Raw genomic sequence first — 27,248 nt, forward strand, 5'->3', positions numbered from 1 at the left:
TCTGAGGGTGGGTGTGATCAACAGTGTGAAGGGTGGCTGAGAGATCAAACTGAGTCTGATGGTGGGTGTGATCAACAGTGTGAAGGGTGGCTGAGAGATCAACCTGAGTCTGAGGGTGGGTGTGATCAGCAGTGTGAAGGGTGGCTGAGAGATCAAACTGAGTCTGAGGGTGGGTGTGATCAACAGTGTGAAGGGTGGCTGAGAGATCAACCTGAGTCTGAGGGTGGGTGTGATCAGCAGTGTGAAGGGTGGCTGAGAGATCAACCTGAGTCTGAGGGTGGGTGTGATCAACAGTGTGAAGGGTGGCTGAGAGATCAACCTGAGTCTGAGGGTGGGTGTGATCAGCAGTGTGAAGGGTGGCTGAGAGATCAAACTGAGTCTGAGGGTGGGTGTGATCAGCACTGTGAAGGGTGGCTGAGAGATCAACCTGAGTCTGAGGGTGGTCGTGACCTCCGTTACATTCTGTTGAGAAGCTAGTTAGTTTACAAGTCAACCACTCCAAACCCGGGTTCTCCAAGGCCCATGACCAATTAAAAAGTAGGGTTGCATTTTTTAAGTTTTGTATCTGTGAGTTGATATGCCCTGTTCTTAGCAGGGCCGCGTTACTTGCTATCATTTCTGCTGAAAGCCTAACATGGTTGCTGGTGTTGCTGCAGACAGAAAGTAGGACAAATGGCACAATGCCCACTTCCCAGACTGGCATTGGGCGGTGACAACTGTTAGCTTGGATTGTGGCATTCCTATAGTTTATTTTCATTAGTGCATATCCACTGATTAAGCTGTTGAGAATGTCAGACGTCTTGCAAACAAAATGTACCATAATATTTCAAGGTTGCAGGGCATGTTTATGTAAGGGCTCTCAGGCGATTTCTTATGCAGCGCAATCATAACATGTCTTTCAACCTGCTCTTTGCAGAAGGCTTCTCTGCTGTGCTGTGAACTTCCTGGGCTTCTGCAGAGAGCCGTGTGAAGGCTTCCTGTATTTTCATTAGGATGTGCTACTGGGTAGGGGCAGGGTGAAGGGGCATGGAGATCTTATCAATAGGAATGTATTCAAACATGGTCAGCAAAGAGAAGTTTGCACTTTTGGTCATATATGGAAGGGATTCTGGAACTCACCTCTCTACCAACAATTGCTAATGTGTTGTCCTTTCATTCCAGATCCCCTACCACCAGCTAAATTTGAGTTTATGCGGGACAGAAGCACATCCACCAGCTTGCAGGTTTGGTGGACCACCTCCCGGGGAAAGGTCACGTGGTATGAGCTGCAGCTGTTGGATTCCAACAAAGAAAACATCCAGACCCGTCGAGTTCCAGGGACTGTGTTAATAAAGGAAGCCTCGTTTTCTGGTCTTACCCCTGGAACCAAATATAACCTCACCATGACTGTACATGCGGGCAATAAAAGCACCCCTGCTGTTCTCATCACTGGATCAACAGGTATTACGCCCCCGATAATTGCTTTTCTGGGTGTAGCTTGATGCGTTTTGGGCACTCACCTGAGTGTTGTGCTGGTGCTATCTTGGAAAGCAGAATGAAACTATTTATATTTATGGCTGGTCCGTATTTTACTGTTTCTCGTTGTATATTTAAATAGCCAATAGTTGGGATTTTAGGGATTGTGGCATGGAAAGTACTGTAGAACTAGCTTAACATGATGAAAGAAAGTTAGTTAAAAAATATTGCAGTCTAAATTAACAAACCAAGCACATTAATTCAAGGGGCTCAGCCATAGAAGGGACGAGTGTCAGACTCTTGAATGTGATTGGTGCAGTTCACGTCGCACTGCTCTTCCATCAATCAGTTTGAAGATGCCTTATTATTTAAAGTACAGGGGCCTCATTTATGAGGCCTTGCGTCAGTTTTGCGCTGCTGATGCGTCACTTTTTGTGACGCATCGGCGGCGTAAAACATGCGCCTTGTTGCGCCATATTTAAAAAGTGACGCATCTAGCTAGATGCGTCACTTTTTAAACCCCTGCGCCACATTATACCTGCGTCAGGTATAATGTATGCAGAGGGGGCGTTCCCCCGCAAAAAGCCTCGTAATAGTGACGCAGTGAAATCTATGAGATTTCACTGCGTCACTTTTAGGACGCTATTGCGTCAAAATCTTGCGCCTGCCTCACAGCAGGCGTAAGACTGACGCAAGCCCTTTCACATGGGGCTTTCCCCATGTGAAAGGACGCATTGCTGGAGTTGCGTCACTTTTGTGACACACTCCAGCAATGCGTCACTTTTGCGCTTCCAGATACGTCAGAAATACTGACGTATCTGTAGCTCCTTGTGACATGATGCGTCATACATTAAATATGACGCATCATTGGTGTCGCAAGGAGTGCGCAGTGAAAAGTGACGCATCGCTGTTTTCACGCAGAGATGCGTCACTTTTCATAAATGAGGCCCCTGATGTCTACGTAGCCCCAGCACACTCACCTCTCTCGAGCGTCAGGCCTGCACAGTGTCAGTCTCTCACTGACTCACGTGTGGTTAGTCAATGTGCACCCCTCTGTCGAGCGGATTCCTGTTAAAGGCTCGTTGGCAGGCAGGGGCTGCGCCCTTCCTCTTCAGACCCCAAACCTTATCATATTAAGGACAGGCTGGATGACGGACATGGAGTTTGAGCCGTTTCCAAGACCTATGTCTGTATTCAGGGATGTCCCAGTGATGCCCCTGAAGGGGGCTCGGTGCCTAACACCGCGTGGTTCCTAGCCTGATTGGGGCTTTGCGGGGGTGGCCGACCGGAGGGAGGCTGGCCCCCCCGGGGATTTTGGAGCCCCGGGAGGCAGGGTGTGGGGAGGACTTAAAACGGGGACAGGAAGGGACGTAGGCTGGTTGGGCTTGATAGTGGGATTTGGGCTCTTTTGGGCTGGGGCCAATAAGAGCGGCCATTTTGGGTCACTGTGCACCATTTCATGGGACAGTGACCTAGCAGCCGGAGGGTAGCTTGGAGCGTTGTCCCGCCCGCCCTCCCTTTGGATGGGGTGGTGGAGGAGAGAGGGGAGTCTGTCCGGGGTTATGGCTTTCTGGTGTGGAAAGGGGTTTTGTTGGGAGCAGGTGCTTTCTATGTTAGTTTTGGCTAGCTGTGTTGTCGCTGGGAGCAGGTGCGGGGGAAATTTATGGTGGATGGCGCTTTTTCCTAGTTAAACGGGGGGTAGGATAGGAGGAATGAGTTTTACTGACTGAAGGGGAGGGAGTGTACATATGGCAGATGGTTAAACAGTGGAGGCAGGCGTTTGGATAATTAATAATGATGTTTATGTTGTTGGCGGGGAACTGTTTAGGGGTGGGGGTAGGAGGGTTGTCAGGATATGTATAGTTAGTTAGGACTAGTTTTGTACGGCAAAGGCCAAGGATATGGTATGTGTTCAGGATGCACCTGTTTCCCAATAAAGCGGCCTTTATCACACTTTATATCTGGCTCCGGTCGGTTCTTCCCCTCCCCGTCTCCCGATGGGCCCCAATGCAGCCCCAGGGAGTAGGCAATAGACTGTCAGTGGGGCCATGTCTACATTCACACCCGTCCTAAGAGGCCTCGTTCCAGACTACCACTGGCCTCAACGCAAGAGTGCCAATGCGTACATTAGGAGAGAAGCACCGCACGGCACACCCCTCAATCAGGCGAGCTGAGGACCAATGCACAAAGGTGAGGGACCCAATCATATATCATAGGCACGCAAACTATTACGTCATCACAAATAGAACGAAACAAAGTGGGCGCTTTATGCTTTCGGAAACATATACCAAGTGAAAATGGGAGTTTGTTTTATAACTTTGCGCAACCCTATCATATGGGTATTGTGCCTCGGGGTCACCAAGAGCACCCAGACTTGCTGAGCACACAATAAATACAAATCCCAGTGGCGGTGCATTTGGGAGTTTCACAGCGATAGGATGAAACCTTGATTCATTCAGTGTGTTTTTATTGTCAAACATCTGCGGTCACTCAATTTGTCACTAAGTCAGAGGTCTTCAAACTGTGGGTCCCGACCCCCAGGGGGGTCCTGGAGTCCTAGGAAGGGGGTCGCAGATTCCCCAGCTTCACTTGTCCCTGTAAAAAGACAGCCATCTGCTGTCTTGGGATGGCTAATTGAGATCGTTATCAGCCGTTTGCCTGAATGAAAAGCAAATGCTGGTAATCTGCTAGTGTAAAGGATGCTTGGGAGCAGTTCTGGCTGGCTCTTTGTGAAGACAAAGATGTGTGTTGTTTTGAGTTGAAGTGCAAAGAGTTAACTACTAGGCTGAAAAGTTCTTTCTTTTAATTTTGACTGAATTTACACTGCCCTTTGTGCCCCTAAAGAGGTGTTGAAGGGACAGTTATGTAAAAAAGAAAACTGCATTACATGTGGTCTGGTATTATTAAAACCTACATTTTGAAAGCACCATTTTATTGTAAAACTATTCACACATTTTGAAGCATTGTATCTTACCCTGTGTGTAATGCAAGTATCACAAATTGACTTGCATATTCACAGTGCTTTCTGTCACAGGCTGTGACTTTGTAGCACTAAAAATATACATCACTATTCTCCACTGCATCAATCAAGATTTAATTCTGTGGGTCTCTGGTTACACACAGACCTCTGCAGTGCTTTAACTAATAGATGTTTTCCTAATGTACTACAGTGCATTTCCCACTGAGCAATAACTTATTTTATTTATTTTTCATTTACACTGTCCATTATTTTATATGTAGATACCTGAAGGTGAAATACCTAAAAAACGTAAGAATATTTTAGGCTTATTTATGAGAGGCTTGCATCGCCAGAGCATTGCTTTTTTTAATGTTCTGGTGGCGCAACCATACCTATGAGGCAGTGCAAAGTCACCCTGCATAGCTTTGCATTGCCTCATATGGAGTAATCAGTAAGACATAGCAGCGCAAGTCACTGCATTGCTTTACTCTGCGTCAAGGAGGTATTCCATGGGCTTTGTGTGGGGTTCCCATGCAAAGCCTATGGATTTTGATCCTGCCCCATATTTACAAAATCATGTAAACCTGGGGCAGCTCCAAAAACTGACACCTCTCCAGTAGAGGCATAACAAGGAGAAATGTTCTACGAGAGCTGCCTTCTGCAGCTCTCATAGAAATAGGAAAACACCCCTCAGTATTGTTTTCGTGAAGGAAGGTGTCTCTTCCCGTACAAAAACAATTCAGCCTACGGTAGTGCTAGACAGCAATTTGTGAAGGGAAAAGAACTGGAATGCACCGTATTTCATAATAACAGTTTATTCCTGCCCTTTCACATTGGAATTGGGCAACGCCGCAAGAAGACTTGCAGCGCTGTTCTTCGCCAATTCCTCATAAATAAGGCCCTTTGATTTTAGCTACACCTTTGGCTACACCCCTACACTCAATGACCTTTGGTTTGGATATGCTCATATAATGTTCTAACTAAACTCCCATTCTATCCTATGGGACAGAAAGCCTTTCCATAGTGAAAAATGAAACACACTGTAATTCACTACCAGAAAATGTCACACACACCAGTATATGTCTTACCTATAACATACACAGCACCCTGCCCACAGGGGTACCTTGGGCCTACCTTAGGGTTGACCTATGTGTAAGAAAAGTGAAGATTAGGGCTTGGCAAGTGGGTGCACTTGCCAGGTCGGCATGGCAGTTACAAACTTCACGCAGACACTGCAGTGGCAGATCTGATAACCCTTTTAAGGGCTGCTTGGGTGAGTGGCACCCTCAGTGCACTTTACTAGGGACTTACCAGTAAGTCAAACATAAAATCATGGAAACACCAGTCCATAATACAATTTCTAATAGGAGCACTTGCGCATTAATACTGAACAGCAAAAAGGAAGTGCACAGAGACACTGAACCAGCAAAAACAGAGTCAAAACTATGTCAGAAAGGAAAAAAAACAAGAGAAACATTCCAAAAGATGGCAGGTATAACAGGGGCATTTATAGTTATCGATAAATGTTGATGACGTGAAGAACCAGTTTCTAGAACATTTTGACCGACGGGGGTCCTTATGCCTAAAAAGGTTTCACAAGGGGGTCTCGACATCAAAAAGTTTGAAGACCACTGCACTAAGTGCTTCGTCGCACACCAGGGCTAATCTGTGCTACTCGCTGTTTTTACCATCTGCATGCAATAAAGCAAATTACGTTAGCTTAAATACGTATTGGGAATAAATGTTAAATGATTCTCTTATGGTTAATAAAAAGAACTTTAAAATAAATGTTAAATTGTTCTCATTGGTGTAGGTATTTTACGTCACATTTAGCTTTACTAATTCCATTTTCGTAGTTTTATCAGATGCAGTTATAGTATAATTTCACGGTTTAAGTATGGTGCACAATACTGTAGTCAGAATATGACTGATGTAGATATTGCTTCCTACATATATTTTACTGAACTATGGCTGCTTTGGGTTTTATTACAGAAAATTTACAAACAATGAGGATATTTTTGTAAACGATATTTCTGACATAGCATTGATAGTCCTCAGAGGATATTCTAATTTTAAATCTATTTGGTACGCACTTAATAAGTGTTTATTTTTTATTTTTCGTTGCAACAGTTCCCTCAGCAGTGGTAACTGTGCAGGTTTCCAGGCAAACCGACAGGTTGAATGTGTCCTGGGTTCCAGGCCCTGGGAATGTGGACTCGTACAGACTCCTGTTACGGGACAAGGAGCGTACCATTGAGGAGGTTGTAGTGGAGAAGCACGTCACCAGCCACGCCTTCAGTGGTCTTAAAGCTGGCCACCTGTATAACGTCACGGTAATAACCCAGGCGGCCGACCTGGAGAACCACACCTCGAAGCTGGCCAGGACAGGTATGTAGCTGCCAATGGTACGACCTATGACTGACGGAATGTCCCAATCAAGCATATGGTGGGAGGAGTGCGGGCACTGATGGCGCAATCCTAATATTCATAGTCCTGAAGGGAGCAACAGGACGCGCACGCGGACATTCGTCAATGATGGGTTTCCTTTCCTTTTGAGTCAAGGTAAATGTTGAACAAGAAGACATTGTCCAAAGTAAATGAACACTCTTGAACTTTGAGAACTAAACAGGTGTCCTTCTATGTGTGATTGGTCCTGCCATGTCCAAGCGGAAGGCTGTGGTGTAAGCCAGAACTGTTCCTATGATGTAACTCTACGGTGGGGGAGAATGAATTCCACTGCTTTGTCCACCCTATGCACAGGAAGCTCCGACAGCCCTGCCCTTGCCCCACTTGTCCATCACAGGGGTCTTGTAGGGCGGTTAGGAGGTGCCCAACATCAGTTAGGGGGAGCCAGGGTCAACAGTCGCTCCCTCAGTCTCGTCTTTGATATCCGTGATAAGGCCACCACTGCTCTCAAGAGTCATGAAGGCAATGGCAGGAGCAAGAAGAAAACAGACCCCTAGGAGTGATGTTCAGTTTCTGCAGTTTGCACCCCATGACCATTCACTAACTATTCAAGCAGCAAACATGAGCCTGTGGAGGAACACAGTTGAAAACATGAATGAGTCCCAGGATGAAGTGACATATCAAAGGTGTGATGTGGCTTCAGACACCCCTAACATTCTGATGAATCAGTAGTCGGAAGAGCAGGCATCCCCATGCAATGCATTGGCTGTGTGACACTAAATCATGTCCTGCGCACTCCACTCTAATACAAATGATGATCTAGAAGAGAGGGAGGGAGGTCTTTTTGTTACATTGAGAAATATCCATTACGAAAATGAGGGAATGGGTCAAAACCTGCACACTACAATACTCTTTCCCTTTGGGAACAGATCAAAAGTGAGTAAGAGAGGCGAGGGGAAGGTCAATCCAAGCAGCTAATTGTAGGATTTCTCTTAAAACCCATTTGGACCTTTTTGTTGTACAGAAAAAATTAAAACATCTCCATAATATAAGCTAAGGAATCAAAGACTTCAATCAACTGTACTGCATGGAGCGTTACAAGGGAGGGAACCAGGGTCACTTTGCCCAAGACCCGACACTTTTTGGGAGCCCATGCTTCCAATAAATATTTCTGCGCGCTTTGGGGACCTCTTGCCTTTGGCAATAGACTCAGCTATGCTGTACAGCCTCCCCAGTGTTGTGCAGTATCGCTAACAAGAGAAAGTAAGTAATTTCGTAGGCATTGGCACCAAACGTGCGTGCCTACAAATTTGTGCAAACACTTTTTCTTCTTTTTCATTACCTCTCCGAGTTGAATTGGTAAGCAAAAAGAAAAAAAGTAGCTCCAGCTACTGGGGGGAAGCAACACAGTGGCATTGGAATCACATAGGGTGGGGAAGCAACAGGAAGGCAGGAAAAGCAACACTGGGGGAAAGATCAAGCAACCCGGGAGCCACAGGTGAAAGGAAACAGCACAGGGCGTGGGTGGGTAGCAAATAGAAAGAGAGGAGCACATAGCAGAGGACAGTGCTTAATTTGAGCCAGTGGTTTCCGGGGCTCTGCCCCGTAACTTAATTGTCAACACCACTGCACATGTGACACTCTGCCACAAGGTGGCACTGTTTGGCTATTTAGAGATGACTACAACAACAGTTAATTATTGATCCAATATACATTAAAAATGCCTATTACCTGCACCCAAGCCATTCTTACTGCTTTGGGGGCCTGAAATTGTCTGGCTTGTCACTCTTGTAGGAGTGTGAAGGTTGGTAGTTGTGTTGTTAGTATTATTGGCAACATAACAGGGCCAGTGTCTGGTACAAGCTGCAATGGCCTCCAGACGAGAGCCACTGTACGTAATTTATTTTTACAAATTAACCACTGGCAAGGGAAGCAAATGGGCGAGAGAGCAACATTTATCTGTGGTGCAGACTCACACAGGTCAGAAAACAACATGGGGTTTAAAAGACCATGAGGGCGAGCACACCACAGTGGGAGAGCAGAGAGAAGCACATGGGCAGAGAAATGACAAAAGGAGTGCAGAAGAGAGGCAAACTACCCGACGCAGCCAGCTGAAAAACACATGTACTCTCATGGACTACTTAAACAACAGCATATATAGGGGCAGATTTACAAGCTCCATGCGACACATTTATGTCGCCGTTGCATCACTTCTGTGACCCAGCGGTGGCGTAAACCATGCGGCACGTTGCAATTTATTTACAACGTGACACATCTAGGGAGGTGCATCACGTTGTAAAGCCCTGCGCCATATTAAACCTGCACCAGGTATAATGCATGCAGGGTGGGCGTTCCATCGGAAAAAGCCTTGTAAAAGTGACGCAGTGAAATCTACATGATTTCATTGAGTCACTTTTCAGAGGCCGTTGCAAAAAAACCTTACACCTGCTTAAAGCAGGCGAAAGGAGTGGCACAGCACGCTAGGTACGGGTGGTCCCTGAACATTGCTGGAGTTGTCTCGCGCTTACGACACGACTCAAGCAATGCGCCACCCTTACGCCATCAGATGCGACACGCATCTGTCTATCCCTGCGCCACGGTGCGCCGCATTGTAACTGCAACGCATTCGTGGTGGCGCAAGGGTAGATTTGCGTGTCGCATCTTCACTGAGGCATCCCTGCTGATATGCAGAGATGCGCGAGTCCTTGTAATTCTGACTAATAGTGCCTGAAAAGTGCATTTGGGGAATTTGTGTGCTTTTATATCCATTAAACCCAGTCCCACACAGTTATGCCCTGTTCCATTGGTCGTAATTGTACAAGTCATAATTGGATGGTACAGGTGCTGTGTTCTCGCATTTTAATGTCAATTCCACATAAGGATAAGGAGATTGCGCCCCGCCAGTACCGGGGAACCTATAATCAGAGCCGCAGTAGCAAGAAGGTTTTGCCAGTTTTGCACACAGAAAAGTCGTACTAATGACAACCATTAAAATCCTTCATCTTCTTGGGTGTGCACGTAAATAAGCCACTGTCTTTTTAATGAGCACATCATGAATAATGTATTGTGTGCGAATGTATAACAGAGAGCTTAATTAATGTATTAATACCTTAAAGTATTCCAGAATCCATGGGCCTCATTTATGAGGCTGTGCGTCACTTTTACGCCGCTGGTGCGTCACTTTTTATTACGCACCAGTGGTGTAGAAAATGCACCTTGTTGCGCCATATTTATAAAGTGACGCATCTAGGTAGATGTGACACTTTTTAAAACCCTGCGCCACATTATACCTGCGCCAGGTATAATGTATGCAAGGGGGGCATATTGCAGAAGGAAGGGTCGTAGAAGTGACACAGTGAAATCTATGAGATTTCACTGCGTCACTTTTAGGACGCCGTTGCGTCAAAATCTTGCGCCTGCTTCACAGCAGGCGTAAGACTGACGCAGGAGGATGCATTGCTGGAGTTGCGTCACTTTCTTGACACACTCCAGCAATGCGTCACTTTTGCGCTTACAGATACGTCAGAAATACTGACGTATCTGTAACTCCTTGCAACATGATGCGTCATACATTAAATATGAGGCATGAGGAATGTCGCAAGGAGTGCGCACTGAGAAGTGACGCATCGCTGCTTTCACGCAGCGATGCGTCATTTCTCATAAATGAGGCCCCATGTGCGTTATTCAATTTCATCATGGTTTCATTAACACATGAATATTGTTCGCGAAAAAGTGTGTAAACGTGCAGCGCATTTTAAATTAAGCGCTATTTTAAGAGAATATTGCATTATGAAAGAGTTTTACCTGGTGAGGGGTTGTGTTCTCATTTATTGGAATATTTTTTATATTGTATCAGAGATCCCTTTTCAAATCTTTGCTGCTTTATTATGCGTGCTCACGGCGTTAGTAAACACCATTGTTTTGAATAGTATTTCTAAATAGTTTTTATTGCGTTTTGACTGGATATATTTACAAGCGAATCCAATGAGATTCAAGGATATGTCAGGATTGTAAGTGCCAGGCAGTATCACAGATCACAGATGTTTCTGTCACTTTAAAACGGGCATGACGGCTGAGTGGGTGTGGGTGAATGACCGCTCTGTAAAGACTGAAAACCCTAAATGTCACAAGTAAGAATCTTGTCAGGTATCACTCCATCTTTACTAGAGTTATAAAGCACACTTGACCCTGGGTTTGGTCTTTAGGCATAGATAGCAGCAGCCATGATTACCCAGCTCACTGGTAATCGTGTTACCGACCCTGAATGATGAAATGATGAGCGAGCCACCCAGGAGTAAAACCTGTGACTTCCATTAATGCAAGGATCTCTGCAGTGGGCACATTAGCCCGCCGAGCTATCTTCCCGACTTTCACCCTCTAGGGTCTACGGGCACCCGTGAGCTCGAGGTCGGAGGCCGAGACCCTACTAGACAGCGAGGGTACGGGTGCCTGCGTGTACTGCCAGCCGCCTGAGGAAGGGTCATAGAGTCCACTCGTGCTGGAATGTCGCATATCGCAGGGCGGCCTCCCAGACTTCCTTCCTTGGCTATGCTGCCCGGTTTCCTCTCAGGCCAGAAGCATGCGTGTGATTTGCAGAAGACTGTGCAATGATTTCCTTTCTGATTAGACTTTAACCCGAGCAATGAAAGCCGGTTGCTATGTTTTGGGCCTAATTATCGCTGCATTGTGGGAACGTCCCGCGCGGACGGTGTAGCTATGTAAATATTGACGTGTTGGTGCAGACTGTATGGTAACTCGGGGTATTCTCGTTCCCATTTTAGCTCCTGCTGAAGTCTCGAATCTGACGGTGATTAATGACGGAAGTTTGGACACATTAACAGTCTCGTGGAAGAGACCCTCCGGCAGTTTTGATTTCTACAACATCTCCCTTTCCCATCTCAGTTCGGTCAAAGAAATCAAGACCTTGCAGCCGGGGGCTTCCGCGGCCACTTTTAGCGGCCTGGTCCCGGGGCGGCTCTATCAGGTTGTGGTCAAGACCATCAGCGGGGATTTATCTGCTGGAAGGACCGCGGCCGGCAGGACAGGTAGGTGTCGGAAGCGCTGAGAATCCTTGGGGCTTATTCACAAAGGCGTTTTGGAACAGTAAAGTAATTCTCCCGTAGTACTCTTTTACAAACTCATGCATTTCAATTCACAAAGGCCTGTGAGTACCCCTGTAGCACTAATCCCTGAGTCCGGGGTCAGTTCTCAAGCCCCGCCTCTACCAAGATGCTCAGAATTGAAGATCTCTGGAGCCCAAAAAGAAACCTGGGGCCAGGAAGCATCACATGAAGTATCAGCTTGATTATATGACAAGTTGATGATATTTGAACCTCAAAGGGTGCTAAGCATCATTGTAACTAAGTCTGGGCGATGAACTCCGCTCCGCGTGCGGAATTTAGGGAGTTTTCCGCACTCCGCATTACGCGGAGATCCGAAAAACTCCGCTCTGCATAATGGAGTGGAGTTTTTTCCTCACCTGCGTCCGTCAACGTCAAGATGGATATCGCAAGTGAGGAAAATACACCTCCCAGCGAGATTTTTTCACGTTTGCTATCGTCCACATCAAGTTGGCGAGCGCAAGCGTGGAAAATCAACCTCCTGGCGAGATTTCTCAGCGCAGGTGGTCAGATTTCTCATTGTGAGCGGTCGCATATGCTCGCGACCGCTCGCATTGAGAAACCGTCCATTCGCTCAAATCGCTCAAATCTCCTTGAGCGGCAGAAAGGAATCAGCACCCGCCTGCGCTGTTGCATGGTGCAGTTTGTGATGATTGCACAGTGCAGACAAGCACCTGGCACTGAAAATCACAGCGAACTGCATTTATCTAACACACTCCGCTGCAGAGTTTTATTTGCACTTGGAACTCCTCGAACTCTGCCCGGGCTTAATTATACATTGAATTCTGTCTTTCATGTGTCTGCAGGGTGAAAAGGTTCTTGTGTACTTTACGCTCAAATTTTTGTTTAAATGTCATCTCCTTGTAAAATACAAATAGCTGCCACCGCTCAATCCAAACCAAGGTAGATGAAGTTTGGAAGGCCCTGGCCCTGGCTGGACAGTAGCAGCAGCCAGCATGTAGAGACCAAAGCACTCAGAAACATCAAGTGGTTCAAATGACAGGTAAATTGTGGCTGAATACCTCCCGCAATGTCAACAAGAAAGATGCGTGCTGTACCTTGGGGTGATTATCCACACACTGTAACTGCTGGTGAATTTAATAGAAATTTTACATTTTAGCACCTCCCAACAGCCTTGGACCTATACAATACTCACAGTGTCACGCACAGAGATGGTGAAAGGGCATATGTGTCAATAAAAACCAACTAGGGAGAGAATGTGGCCAAACGGCTTGGACAGTCGACCTCGGAGCTGGTGAGCCGGGTTCGAGTCTCGGCAGGGACGCTCAACATTTTGTGACTCTGGGCAAATCACCTAATCTCCCTATGCCTAACAAAAATGAATGTGTCTGTCTGTAACATAACTGGTGCTCATGTAAACCGCTCTGATACCTTCGGGTCTAGTTGGTGCTATATAAAAATTCCACAAAAAAATAATTTAAATCACACGTTGGAATTTGGGGTCTTCTCCTCAAGTGTAGGGACTATACAGTAGGATAGCAATAAGGGAAGCAAACAACAAACCACTTTTTCAGCACACATGGTCATAGCCAGATACTTCTAAAATAAACATGATGTGAGCAGGTGCATTACAAAAGGATGACGGGATTGCCAGGTCATGCAGGGCTTTTGGTGCACAACTCCTGCGCTCAAGTTTGTCTGTGCATAAGGAAACGTTGCTGTAGACAGATGCATACAACATGGACACATAAGTAACCCAAAACACAAAATACAGCAGCATAACATTTGAGCACAAACAATATCATTTATCCATCATAGAACCACATTAAAACATTTTCAACAAAACTGATGCAATGTCAGTCTCCGCTGTGGACAAACGTGAAAAAGTATTGATTATACAGTCATTATAGCTCCTCAAACGAGATGGGTAACCTCCTGTCGTGTTTACAGTCATATTTCATGTTAATTATGCCCTTTATCGGTTACTTGAACCATGATAGTGGCCTGCTCCCATGCTGGCTGTGGTTGTGCAGTAGGGATGCAGCAATCACTGGGGAAGCAAGAATGCACCTTACTGTCCTGCTCGCTGATCGCAGCCCAGCACGCCTATGATATTATGTGATTAATGTATTGGTTTTGTATGTATGTAAGTGGTATTTTGATAGTGCAACTCTTTGCAGGCAGCGGAGCAATGTACAGAGTCAAAGGAACGCATTATAACAGTGAGTGGTAAGAGAGGTAGCTGGTTTGTGGCAGATAATGCATTGTGAGGTTCTGGTCCTTGAAACTGGAGCAGCGTCGGGCGGCCCTGCTCGATATGGGGACGCTGTTCCACATCCTGGGCAGGTAAATTAAAAAGGCCTGCTGCCTTGTTTCTTCTTTCTTTGACTTCGTAGTCTCCAGCCTGAAGGTGCCCTGGCTGCAGGTGAGCCAAGACCCCCAGAGATGGTGATCTTGGCTGCAAGATAAGCGGAGGTGCTGGTCGTGATGGCTTTGTAAATGATGCTGGGTGACTGTGCCTGCATAGGTGATGGTTTGTAGGATGGGCTGCTGTGCAGATGACATTGTGTTCTATAGGACCAACTTAAATGAGTCTATTTCTGGCCAAATCTAAGAAATAAGGCAGTTATGTAAAACGGCTGGATGTACATGAAGAAAAAACAGTTTAGAATGAGGCAGAGGGATGCACTATGCTACGCAGGTGCTATAATACTGCCGGATATAGAAATTGGCTACAAATAAATACTTGCGGATTTTTTTCCTCATCCATTCTGAAGGCAATGGGAGGCCAGTTCCAGAGCTACTAAGAAATGTTTAACCTGTAACAAATATTCATCACAGATGAGACAAACACTTTTTTTCAGTGAACTCCCTTTTATCACCTACGTGCAAGCAAGCAGTGTCACCAGATGCAACATATACCAGCAGGCACATCTTCACAGTGCTCTCCTTCACAGCTCTACAACACTGCACTGTACCTATTTGAGTGTCATGCAATTACAAAGGAGACAGTGTTGAATAATTTCTGTAATTTAAGAAATACTGAAGTGGGTAGAAACTTCACAAAGCAATTTAAATAGAAGTTCTTACAATCTCAAAATGGAATTTCAAAGGGTCTTTTGCTGCCCCCAAAAAGAAAAAACGCATCTTACCTGTCATTGTATTGAATGGGATTTTGTGTTCACTTGACAATGAAGAACTGGGATCAGGTGCTGGGACCAAATATCAGATCTACAGGGATGTGTTGCATCTCCCAGTGCAGTGAACTTTAAACTCAGCTCCATAATGAGGACCGTTTCATTAATGACAAGGATTAGCAGCGATAGGTTGGTTGGTGGCCTCTCGGCATCACTGGTCCAAGCTCTGTAGGACACCCCTTCTATGAGTCTTGTAGTCTACTGTCATATTATTGTTACATGTACTACATGTCTCTTTGGAGGTTATGAATGGATACCACACTAGGTTAGGCTCCGAAACGAGTACCTAAGTCTCAAAGATGCTTTCGCCATTTTGGGCAGCATGTTCCACTGTAGCCCTAATGGCTGATTAGTTCTGTTGGGGCCAGTAACAATCGTTAGTAATTTACTTGCAAATGATTTGTATTATTCATTTCAGAAACAATAGTTGTCATTAACAAGTCTCTAAAACTAACCTATATATACATAAAAAAAGGGTGCAGTGGGCAGCAGGACCGGGCTGGGAACCGGTCCTGGCAAACTGCTCGATTGCCCCCAACCCCCCCCCCCCCTGGAGGGAAGGGGGGTCCGCCGAGCTGTTTGGGAGGGCAGGTTTCGGCTGATTTTGTTACAGGGGGCTGATATTGCTGACCCCCAGGGGCCCAAAACTGGCCCCCACCCAGGCATCCCACCGGGGAAACCCCCGGTGCCCACTACGGCCAGTCCGGCCCTTGTGGGCCGTTTTAAACAGAGGGTCTGATTTAGGTTTTGGTGGATGGGTTACCCTATCACTAATGTTACAGGGACCCGTCTACCTTATTCCAAGTGGCATAGAAGATAATGCACTTTTAATACGCTGGATAGGATACCCGTCATGTTTGTGATGCTGTAGCCCATCTTATGATCTCTGAATCGGGCCGAAATATACTTTATATAATATTCAAAGAAAAAGTAAGAAAATTATTATGTAGACAATCAAGTGTCACAGTAGATGCTCAAATTCAGAACAAGTCTCTCTATATTCATTCAGATGATGTAGTCCTGCTGAACCTCAAAGAGACAGACCACTCAGGTTTTCCCTCCATATTCACATCTCCATTTTCCTTCAGCCTAGACTCCAAGAATGCTCTAGCTGCACTCAGCTTGGTGAATGTAAACGTCTTTCCCTCATCACAAACTCTCAATTAAATTCTCAGCGAGGACTCACATCCCATAGGCTAGAGTTCCTCTTTGATTATTCGGAACACCTATCTGGAATTATGCCCACTTTTGAGTCCCCCTTTAGAGTTTCGCTCTTCTTTTCAGCCATATTAGTTACTTGTTCTATCTTAATGGCTTCCTCCATTTCTACTAGTACTCGTCTGGCACAAGTGATCTTCCCCAGTTGGGTCTTTAGTGGGCAAACATTTCACCTTCACCACCGTCACTTAGGGCTGGACATATCCTCCATAACTGCAAAGTGCAGTAAGAGCTGCACTTTATTCTCCAGCTCAGCACCACCAGGTGGTAATGGCAATACCGTAATTGTGATCGTCACAGCTCTTACTCCTTTCATTTCATAGAATAATGCGGCAGTGACAGCAGAGTCCTTAAACTGTTGACACCTTTGAAATCTGTTTTCAAATTTTTTGCATCTGCTTCTCCATGTTTGTGACCTTACTCACACCTGCTCTGTTCCAGTTACAAAGCTTTTTATTGAGTGGAAGCATTCAGGACTTAATGTGCTTCATGAACGCCTATACCTCCTGTAAAATTGTAAGGTTTTCTCCTTGTGAGAGTTGGGGCTCACAGTGACAGGAATCTCCAGATCAGACCTGCTTTTTACTCTAAATGAGGACCCCAGAGCAGTGCTTAATTTGAACCGGTAGATTCCAGTGCTCAGAAACGGCACTTAATTGTCAACTCTCGCCCTTATGACAGCCTGCCACATGGTGGTGCTGTTTGTGAAATTTGGAGATGAGCACAGCAACAGTTCTTTATTAGTTCATATACATTTAAAAAGGACTAATACATGCCTCCCAAGCCAATCTTAAAGCTTTGGAGGCTAGGAAAAGTCACACCTGTAGTAGTGTGATGGTAAATAGTTGTGTTGTTACTGGTACTGGCTGCTCAAGCGGGGGCAATGGGTGATGCAAGCTGCAGTGGCCTCCTGACGAGGGCCTTGGCACTTTTTTTTTTTTACAATTTAAGCACTGCCACAGGTAGAAAATGTTTCTCTTTACATTTGCATCTTTCTGCTTGTTATCATTAGGTGGTATTACGGGGCAGAAAAATATGTCCACCACCTGTCAGCTTTTATGTCCCTCAATACCTACAGTAGTCACAACATGAGGGCAGGGGAAATGATTATTCCTTGTCATAACCCCTTTCAAAGGGGCGAAACAACCTTTACAACACAACTTTTACAATGCACTACCATTACAACAAAACTTTTACAACGCATCATCCATTACAACGCATGCCATTACAATGCAACCATTACAACGCATGACATTACAACGCTTACCACTACAACGCATGTCATTACAACGCATACCATTACAACGCATACCATCACAACGCATAGTACCCTTGCACTATCCAACACTTACCCTACTGTTGCACCCCCTGGAGTTAGAATAGTAATTTTTACCCCTGCACTATCCAACACTTACCCTACTGTTGCACCCCCTGGAGTTAGAATAGTAATTCTTACCCCTACACCAGGGGTCTCCAAACCGGTCCTGGAGGGCTGGATCCATGTCAGATTTTTAAAATAACTACATGTATCTCAATCCAAAAAATCTGTCATGGATATCCAAAAAATCTGTCATGGATCCGGCCCTCCAGGACCGGTTTGGAGACCCCTGCCCTATACTATCCAACACTTACCCTACTGTTTCACCCCCTGGAGTTAGAATAGTAATGTTTACCCCTACACTATCCAACACTTACTCTACTGTTGCACCCCCCTGGAGTTAGAATAGTACTTTTTACCCCTACACTATCCAATACTTACCATACATGCAATGTAATGGTATGCGTTGTAATGGTATGCATTGTAAAGGTAGTATGCGTTGTAATGGAATGCGTTGTAAAGGTAGTTAAAAAAATCGTTGTAATGGCATGCGTTGTAATGGAATGCGTTGTAATGGATGTTGCGTTGTAAAAATGCGTTGTAAAGGTATGCGTTGTAAAAGTATGCGTTGTAACGTCATACATTCTTCAGAGGTCCACGGGGCAAGAAGAAGCTATTAGATACAATTGTTGGGGGCTGAGGCCTTTTACTCCAGATGTCCCAGGGCCTGACTTACTATGGGGCCTTAGCTAGTGGGACAATTACCCCTTCAGCACTTGACATTCAGTAACAGTGAGACTAGAGCTGTCCAAGGACTCTTGATGGGGGAAGAGAGAGGTAAATACAGGGGGGAACACAGGCTCACAACTTAATATATGTTCAGTAGCAGATTGTCCAGTCAAGTTCATGGTTTCATGAAAAAAGGAGTATTTATACACAAACGCTAAGTGAAATACAGCATACACGTACACCCCATGAGATCGAAGTGCCAGTGCTTCGATAGGCAGGTCCTTCAGTCCCACTTTCTTCATACTAATTATAATGGTTATTCCCCATTCAGCAAAGGAGACACTCAGGTTAAGCCCCTAACCCCTGCAAAATTCAAAAGTGTTCCAGCCCCCAAAGCGCTTCGAGGCACAACAAGCTTCCCCAGGGCCTTCCAGCCCTGCAAACAGTCTTTCCCAGTCCTGCAAGGGTTGCGCTACCTGTGTCCCTGGGAGTGTTTCTCTCTCAAATGTCACAAAGGGAAGCATTGTGAGTAGCATTCACGGTGCTTCGGGGCATATGCTGGGCATCCATGCTGTTCTTTTTAGTGAGAAGATAAGTTCCTCTGATCCTTCTCACAGATGTGGGGACACTCCCTTGGGTTCCGATCCCAAGTCGGGCTCGGCATGCACCAGTCATCATGGTGTCCTCCCTCTACTTTCGACATCATCTGACCCAGGTAATGTTCCTTGTTCTTCATGGTAGACCCCACTGGCATATGGGGTCACTGACCTGACGGTGCACACAGACAGCATCCCAATTGGCACAGCAGTAATTTCTGGTTCCTGGCAGCCTCCTCTGGCATACGAAGTAGCTGACTTCACGCCACACACGGGCTACCGTCCCTTTGGCACAGTAGTACTCTTACACTGCGCCCCCCGGCATACAGGGACGCCAGCTTTACCTTGAACACAGGCTACGGCCTGATCGATGCAACCACAGGTAACTTACCAGTGGCCCCTTCTCGCATTCGAGTTGCCATCTTGAAGCTGCACATGGGAGACGGCCCGATTATTGAAGTACCAGTCTCCTAAAACCTTGTTACAGATATTCACTTTCCAGGATCCCCCACTGGACCAGGCTCTCTCCAAGCACTCTCCTCTTCCTCACAGTGTGCACTGGTCTTGGTAAGCTGGCAGGCACTGGTGCTCCAGGCTCTAGGGGCATGATGTCATCCCACCAAGCTGGGAGACTGGCAGGTATTAGCCTCCTGTCCTGGTCACAGGCAGAAGTCTTGCAGAGCTTTTACTCCTTGCACAGCCTGACTGACTGCTTGACAGTTAACAGTTTTGGAGGCCGTGAGCTCCCCTTCTGATAGTCCATTTCCAGACAACAAATGTGATTTAGGGTCTGAGAATTTGAAGTTTGTGTCGGGGATGTGCTTCCTACTGAAGTGCACACTCCAGAAAAGAAGACTGTTTCAGCAGGAGTGACTTTAAATTTGATACCGCCCACCACACAGGCCATGAGAATGACTAGAGGTTCACACTCGGATGTCAGCCACAGTGATATGTGCCTCTGATGGTTCTTTATGATTCTCTTTTCAGCCCCATCCCCTTCCTGAGATGTGCACAGGTCCCTTTTCAGTGACCTCTCCCTGAATTAAAGAGAACCATTTGAAGTGTACTGAAGAGCACATCTGCCCGAAATTGGGTTTTTTGATTGAGAGGGTAAAAACCCTTCTCAAGCAACAATCACAATCCTTGTCTTGGCGAACCTCTAAAGTCACTAAATTAACCCCTTCCATGCTGATGACGGAACCGCTCCGTCATCAGCTACAGTTGAGCTGTGCTGATGACGGAGCGGTTCCGTCATGGCCCGGCCGCCGCGCCTGCGCGGCGCTGATTTCGTGCCTGCGCGGGCGTTCTAAAGAGCGGGGCGGGTCATGACGGAACCGCTCCGTCACCAGCACAGCTCAACTGTAGCTGGTGACGGAGCGGTTCTGTCACCAGCATGCGGCGGCCGCGCGGCCGCCCCGCCCCTTTAGCGCTGCGGCGGAATAGCCGCCGCAGCGAAGGGGTTAAACTGTGCTTGTCCCTTTGGTAGTTAAGTCAGGCTTAACTGAGAGAGACTGTGTTATGCAGCACACAAACAGTAATAAAGTGAAAACACAGCACCAGAAAAATCTCACATGAATTTAGAAAAATAGAGAAAATGTTAATAAATTATTTGAAACCAAAACAACAAAAATCCAATCACTAGAACCAGAGTAATACATTAAGGGCTACAGTACGATGTTGGTTGGAGTTGCCTCCGACCGACTTTGCAGCGATGCAGAACCAAACCGATCACCGGCCGGCAGTCCTGACACCACAATAATGATGCAACCGCACATGGTGGGGTCGCAAACTCCCATTTTTAAATGGGAGCCTGTACGGCGGTCCGAAACCAGCTGCAGCATTAGCTCCCATTGTAAAATGGGAGTTTTTGCACCTAATGGTACCTGCCACATGGTGCAGGGATGTGAAGGGGGGTACCATGACCACAACTGTAGGCCGCCGAGGGATGGTGGTCCTGCTAGTGGCCCCCAAAGGCACTTTCAGACAGCCTTTCCATGTCGGAAAGGCTGACATGGAAAGGATGTCAAAAACCGACATCATAATCCTGACAGCAGAAACACCATCCTTAAGGGTTTATGTGCGGCTTCCGTATGCCCGACGGGCTCTTTTACACTCTGACCGCCAAAACTGTAATTCCATGGTGGAGCTGTAAACCTACCATGTCGGTTGGTAAGCCTCCGACGAGCGGTCGGAGGCTTACGGACCAACATCGTAATACGCCCCTTAGTAATTAGCATCTAAAACATCAAAGCACCGACCACGCGTACCTAGTCAAGCATGGCCAGGGCAAAGTCGAAAGTTATGGTTGATAGCAGTGGAGCGCGGTTCGATGACACGAGTTGGATTGGGTCTAGTCTTGGCTTATCTTTTGGCTTCGAAGAAATTTTGAAGAAATTATTTGAGAAGGTAAAGTTCTGCTGGAAAAGGGAACTGACAGTACTCGAGGAAGAGGCATCGTCATTGGGGAGGCGCTGGGCAAAGTTGCTGTGAAGATTTCGACGTTCAGACTTTGTCACTTTTTTGGAAGGCCAACAAATCTAGTGGGACAGAGCTGAAGGTTGTAGCCGACGACAGCGCCATGAGGCCGGATACCCTTTCTGAGAGGAGCTACTGAACATTATTTGCTGTTGTGGAGAAATAAATATTGGGAGATAGTGCCAAGTCAGGCCAACCTGCTATGTACACTTGTCAGATCGGCGAGCATGTAGATCCCGGTCTGTGGTTGGTTCTGAGGGCAGTTTTTGTCAGAAAATGTTTTAAATCTCAAGTTTTGGGTTTTGGATACTTGAACACCTTTGGCACCACTTCCAAGAGTTCAGGACTGGATGTGCACCACTTGGAGGGTAGGACTACCTTCGGACCGGGTCCAGGTGCAGGCTTCCTGTAGTCCAGAACAGGAGGCAAGCCAACTAGTGTTTTGAAGTCACTCTGGCAGTACTGAGTTCAGGCAGTGAGGTAGTCCTCAAGCAGCAGGGCAGTCCACTGAGGGCTCAAGGCATCCTTTAAGCAGCAGGACAGTCCTCTGGTAGCAGCAGGACAGTCTTCTGAAGTACAAAGCAAGTCTCAAGCAAAAGAGCAGTCCTCGGAAGTACAAGGCAGGCCTTTTGAGTGTTCTTTGCAGGTCCAAGAGTGGACTGAAGAGTGGAACTGAAGGCCCAATTTTTGTAACTGGTGTCAGCTTTCAAGAGGTAGAAACTTCTAACCCTTCCACCCCTCAAACACACAGGCAGTTCTGGAATTTCCTTCCTTCCTGCTCATGCTCCAAGAGGTCTAGGGTGACAAAATACTGGTGTAAAAGTTCTTTGAGACTGTGCTGAGGCAGCTCCTTTGAAATGTAAGGCATGCAGGCATCAGCTCCGACCCTTCCGTCCTCCCAAAACAAAGGTCCTTTTTGTCTCACTCGCTGGGATAAATACACAATGGCCATCTTCCGCGCTAATCACAGTCATGTGACCCAGGACACAGGCTGCAGGCACCAGATAATAGAACAAGAAAATGCCAATTTTCTAAAAATCCCATTTTCAGAATTGTGACAAAAAAAAATCTGATTTTTGTATTAAATAAGATTTTAAATTAAATTTCTTTAGAGCCCAAAGATGACACTTCTACCTGTTCCCCAAGAAAAGGTATCACTAATTAAATATAATAAGGTAACCCAGTGTTATCCTGTGGGAGAGGTAGGATTCACAATGACGAAAAACTAATTTGGGACTTTTTAACTACAAAGACATGTAAAACTTAAAAGTACACGTCCACCTTTTAAATACACTACACCATACTCTATGGGCTGTTTCGGACCTACCTTAGGGTGAATCACATGTAGTAAAAGAGAGTTTTAAGCCTGGCAAAAGGTTTATTTTGCCAGGTTGACGCTGCAATGGCAGACCTGAGACATGTTTTAAAAGTGGGGGGCAGAACAAGTGCTGCAGGCCACCTACTAGCATGTAAGTTACAGGCCCATGGTACATGGTGTACCACTTTACTAGGGCCTCATAAATAAATTAAATGTGCCATTCATGTGTGGGAAAATTTGCCATGTTTAGGGTGTATCCAAAAGCCTTTTAGCACTGGGTAGTAGTGGTAAAGTGCCCAGAGTCTTTAAGCCAGCAAAAATGAATTTCAGAAAACAGCATGGGAGCAGGTAAAAAGTTTGAGGAAGACCACCCTAAGGTTGACAAGTCTACCACTGGCTCTTCCGCCTCCATTGTGTATATATGCCCAGTTGCCACTGGGTATTTATAGTTAGAATTGCTTTTCCAGAGAAGATGCACTTTTTGGTTTGCTAATAACTTTGGCACTGTTTGATGAATCTTCAGGAAACTTTCCAAAATAAAGCAAATTCATGTAAGCTCTTCCTGGAAAGGTTCGGGGTGATCCATCAAGTGTGGGGGTTGGGGGGGTTGGGACGAGGAGGCCAAAGGGGGGACAAAAAAGCAAATTTCCCCATGTAGATTTCATATACGTTTTTAGGCAGGGCTACAGCTACAACAGCTGAACGGAAAGACACCACCATTGGCAGGAAGCTCCTTCTTGGTCCGCAGTTTGTGCTTTCTGTGATTTGGTGTAAATCCATTTAGTCGTTTTTGAAAAATAAAGGTTTAAAACTATTTCTACATATGGATAGTGAGGTCTGCGAAAAGCTTGCCGGAGCACCAGTTTAAAAAAGAGTGTTCTCATTGGCCCATTCACTCCTGTGGGAGACAGGCTCCAGCGGGAGCAAGTGCTCTGATTGGCTGCCAGCAACTTAATTCCCTGCGCTTAACTTTAAAAAGATATATATTATGGAAGGGAGAAGGGTAAGGATACCCTGCCCCCCTAAGCCTCATGAGGGGGACCCAGAGGAACCCCCCTCCCTAGGACCAAAAGCAAAACAAATTGGCAAATGTTGCCGCAACCCCACGTGATTCCAGCATGATTGTGGAGAAAAAAAAGTGATAAATATATTGGCGGCTGCCATTTTATTATTAGGGCTCCCGGTTTTATGGTATTTATTTTTTTGTGATTTCCGTCTGTATTTATCCATATTTATTTTTTCGGCATTTTTTCTGTATTTATCCACATTTATTTTTGCCACAAGTAAAAGACGATGCTACAGCTAGTAATTTTCCACCTTTATTTAAATTGACAATGCACACAGGTGCTCACTTAAACTAGCGATTTGTTGTGGCTTTAGCAGTGCTTTAAATGGTTTGGTACTGAGTAATTTCAAAAGGAGAGTACCTGTGGTTCTCAGTTCTGCTATAAAAACACTTTAGGATAGAGTACAAGCACTTAACAGGAGCAAACATGTGCCAACTCTTCTGTACTTCCATCTAAAGCCAGCTAGAAATCTGCCTTCAAATGTCTATGGTTTTCACACAGAAAGTACGTAAGGTTACCTATATTGGTGGTGGTGTGTTTATGTGTAGATAGTCAGACAGATCACTAGATCCCAAGCTACACGCCACGTGCCCTGAAAGTTACTATCTCAGTCTAAGGTTCACCGACTGAAAATAGATGCTGTACCACTCTAGGGTGATCCTAGCCAGCAGAATAAATTGTCTCTGATTCCACTCCATCCATGTTTTCTCACACCCACAGCAAAGGCCGAAGGGCATGAACATATGAAGCTGTGACAAAAAATGATCATTCTCAACCACAGACAGAATGCTGTGTGAAATTGGTATTCCACAGCAGATGGCCATTTTTTGACAAATTGAACCAGTCATATTTTGTAGATGGCAGAAGAAATGCATTTGATCTGCCTCATAAAATGCTTCATCACATCAAGCTTTCCTTTCAAATTTAAAATATAGATAGAACTCCTCGGGTGAAAAATTACCTGATGTTGGTTAACAGAACAGATGCTGTCCTTACATAAATGCAATATTTTTCTGTTATTCCATGCATTTCACATTTTACCTTTCCCTCATTACCTCTGTCTTGGGCAGTCTGACATTCCTTCCACCTCCCCTCGTTCGCCTCCCTGCCACCAGCGATCTTCCCCTCATTCTCCCTCCTTTCCCCCACAGACACATCCATGTATCACAGACTAGTTATGATGTGTTCCATCATTAACTATGAATTAAACCACTTAGTGATTGTTAAGGGGCGAGACCATTTACATTGCAAAAGGTGCTATGAGACTTTCATGCCATAGAAATGTAAAGGTAATATTTATATATGTACTGAAAACAAAGTTAAGAAAATCATGGGGGTGGTACAAAATATTAACCAGAAGAACAGCTATCGGTGGTGCAGCAGGTGCAGTGGCACCGTAACCTTAGGACCCCACTGTACCCCACTATAGCTGCACTTCACTGCCCTAACTGTGGACCGAAAAGGTTCAAATTTCCTTCTTGCTTATGGCAAATTTGCTACGCCACTCACTGCATATTTCTGTGTGGGCTCCACTCGCAGACATTGTACTGGGGGGAGGTGTGGCATAGGGTTGTTGATTTGATGCCTGACAGAGCTTTGTAGGAAATGTGCAGAGGTCATGGAAAGCTCAGCAACGGAAGAGACTCTCCTGTCCCCTCAGGACCTGGAGCCGGGTACATAGGATAGATCTGTCACAGTATTGTTTCTCTAGCAAATCCCTCCCCACCCAGGAATTTAATTACTGGGTTTGTCATTGACATCTCGTTAGGCGATACCTCATTGTACTGAAATGTGCCCGCTGGACACGGTTTGGAAGAGCTCGCCACATCGCCTGTGCAACATAGCATAACTGTGGAGTGAAACGGAGAGACGCACTTCAAGAAATGCAAAAATACCGTCCCGCCATCACTTTTGTGCGTCAAAAATGATACAATACCTCCTTATACGAGGAAAAATCATCTCCTTTTAGGTTTAAAAAGCAGAGTGCCAGGATGCGCTGCTGCAGCACTTTGAATTTAAGTGCTTAAAACGTGCACTGTATGGGGCCTGGGACAGGAGGAGTCAGGGGAGTTGGGGGAGGCTACAGCATGGGGTGAAAGAACAATAAAGCCTCATTAACAAGTAAATGGTCTTTCAAAAGACCTGTGAAGTACTCTGGTGCGGCTGTGTGTGTGCCCAGGACGGGATTTCCAGCAGCAGGCAGGGGGCCTGTAGAGAACTCTGGATTCGAGCACGTCAGTGCAGCAAAGTTTTCTAGTATTTCGCTGTTTCTAAATATAAATATAGACCAAGGAAACTTAGAACTCCGTCTGTATTTATATGTAAAAATCCATAAAAATGGAAAACCGGGAGCCCTATTTATTATATAGAAATGTGGAGGAGAGCATGAGTAGAACCCTTTCCCCAGCCCAATTAGGGACCCAGGGTCCCCATCCCTAGGGCCGCATTCCATATTTAAGGGAAGTGGGACACACTGCCCCCCTTGCTAAGCCATATTCGGCACCTCTGACCCCATCTACCGGGGCCCAATATGTTTATTAAGAGGATGGGATACCGCATTAAAAGGGATGTGGGGACCTCATCCCCACAGGACCATCACTTAAGTTTAAAGGGATGAGTGACATGCACCCCCAAAACCCTTTAATGGCCCCAGAAACTCCATCCCCCAGGGCTGGCTCAATTGCTATGTCTCCGTGAGCCCACCTAGGGACACAATTGTTTTCCTGCTCGCACATGCTTGTGTAGGGACACGCATTTGCTCCCATCCGGCAGGAGCATTTTCAAATCTTCTGCCAATCGGGAGCAAACACAAAGTCTGCTCCCAGTGGGCGGGAGCTTTAAAAATGCTCCTACCAGCTAGGAGCAGACTTTTATTCTATTTCCTTGCCCGCACTGATGCGGACAGAGAAACAGAATAAGATATTGCTTCCACCTGGAGGGAGCAGCATAAATATCTGCTCCCCCCAGGCAGGATCAATGCCGGCTCGCGCACCATGCTGGGAGCCGGATTGGGATCATGGGGGCCCTATGGCTGCCCCTGCGGCCGCCAACGTGTGCACGGTGGGTGCCCTAGGTGGGCAACAGGGAACTTATTACTCATGACATGTTCTATGAGATCACTGATGACATCTCAAATGACATTATTGATGGCATCACTGATGACATCTTCCAACGAGTGTGCTAGTTTGTTTTGTAATGTACATAGTGGCGTAATAACTGCCATATTACTTTTCTACCTAATGTTATACAGCCTTTGTCCAGCTAATGGGTGTAAGTGTTTATAAAACTATAAATTTCTAATGCCTCATAAATGTGTAGAGGTATTGAACATATTATAATTATTTGGCACACATACACCCCGCATATGCTCACAGCAACACAAGTGCTACACAGCAATAAATGCTAACTTAATGTAGGCCAAGGGTCAAA

At 45.9% G+C, this 27,248-nt stretch overlaps 1 protein-coding gene across 2 annotated transcripts in view; it reads left to right on the plus strand.

The window, feature by feature from the left end:
* Positions 1–27,248, plus strand: part of PTPRB (protein tyrosine phosphatase receptor type B) — a 471,570-nt gene that overhangs the window by 234,575 nt on the left and 209,747 nt on the right. For both annotated transcript variants that reach the window (XM_086921879.1, XM_086921886.1), the window contains 3 exons: positions 1,162–1,440; positions 6,545–6,802; positions 11,602–11,865. In XM_086921879.1, the coding sequence (XP_086778005.1) occupies positions 1,162–1,440; positions 6,545–6,802; positions 11,602–11,865 (801 nt within the window). The remainder of the gene's footprint in view (positions 1–1,161; positions 1,441–6,544; positions 6,803–11,601; positions 11,866–27,248) is intronic.

This window comes from Lissotriton vulgaris, chromosome 1_1 (genome assembly GCF_964263255.1).
Source record: "Lissotriton vulgaris chromosome 1_1, aLisVul1.2, whole genome shotgun sequence".
In the NCBI taxonomy this organism is placed as follows: Eukaryota; Metazoa; Chordata; class Amphibia; order Caudata; family Salamandridae; genus Lissotriton; species Lissotriton vulgaris.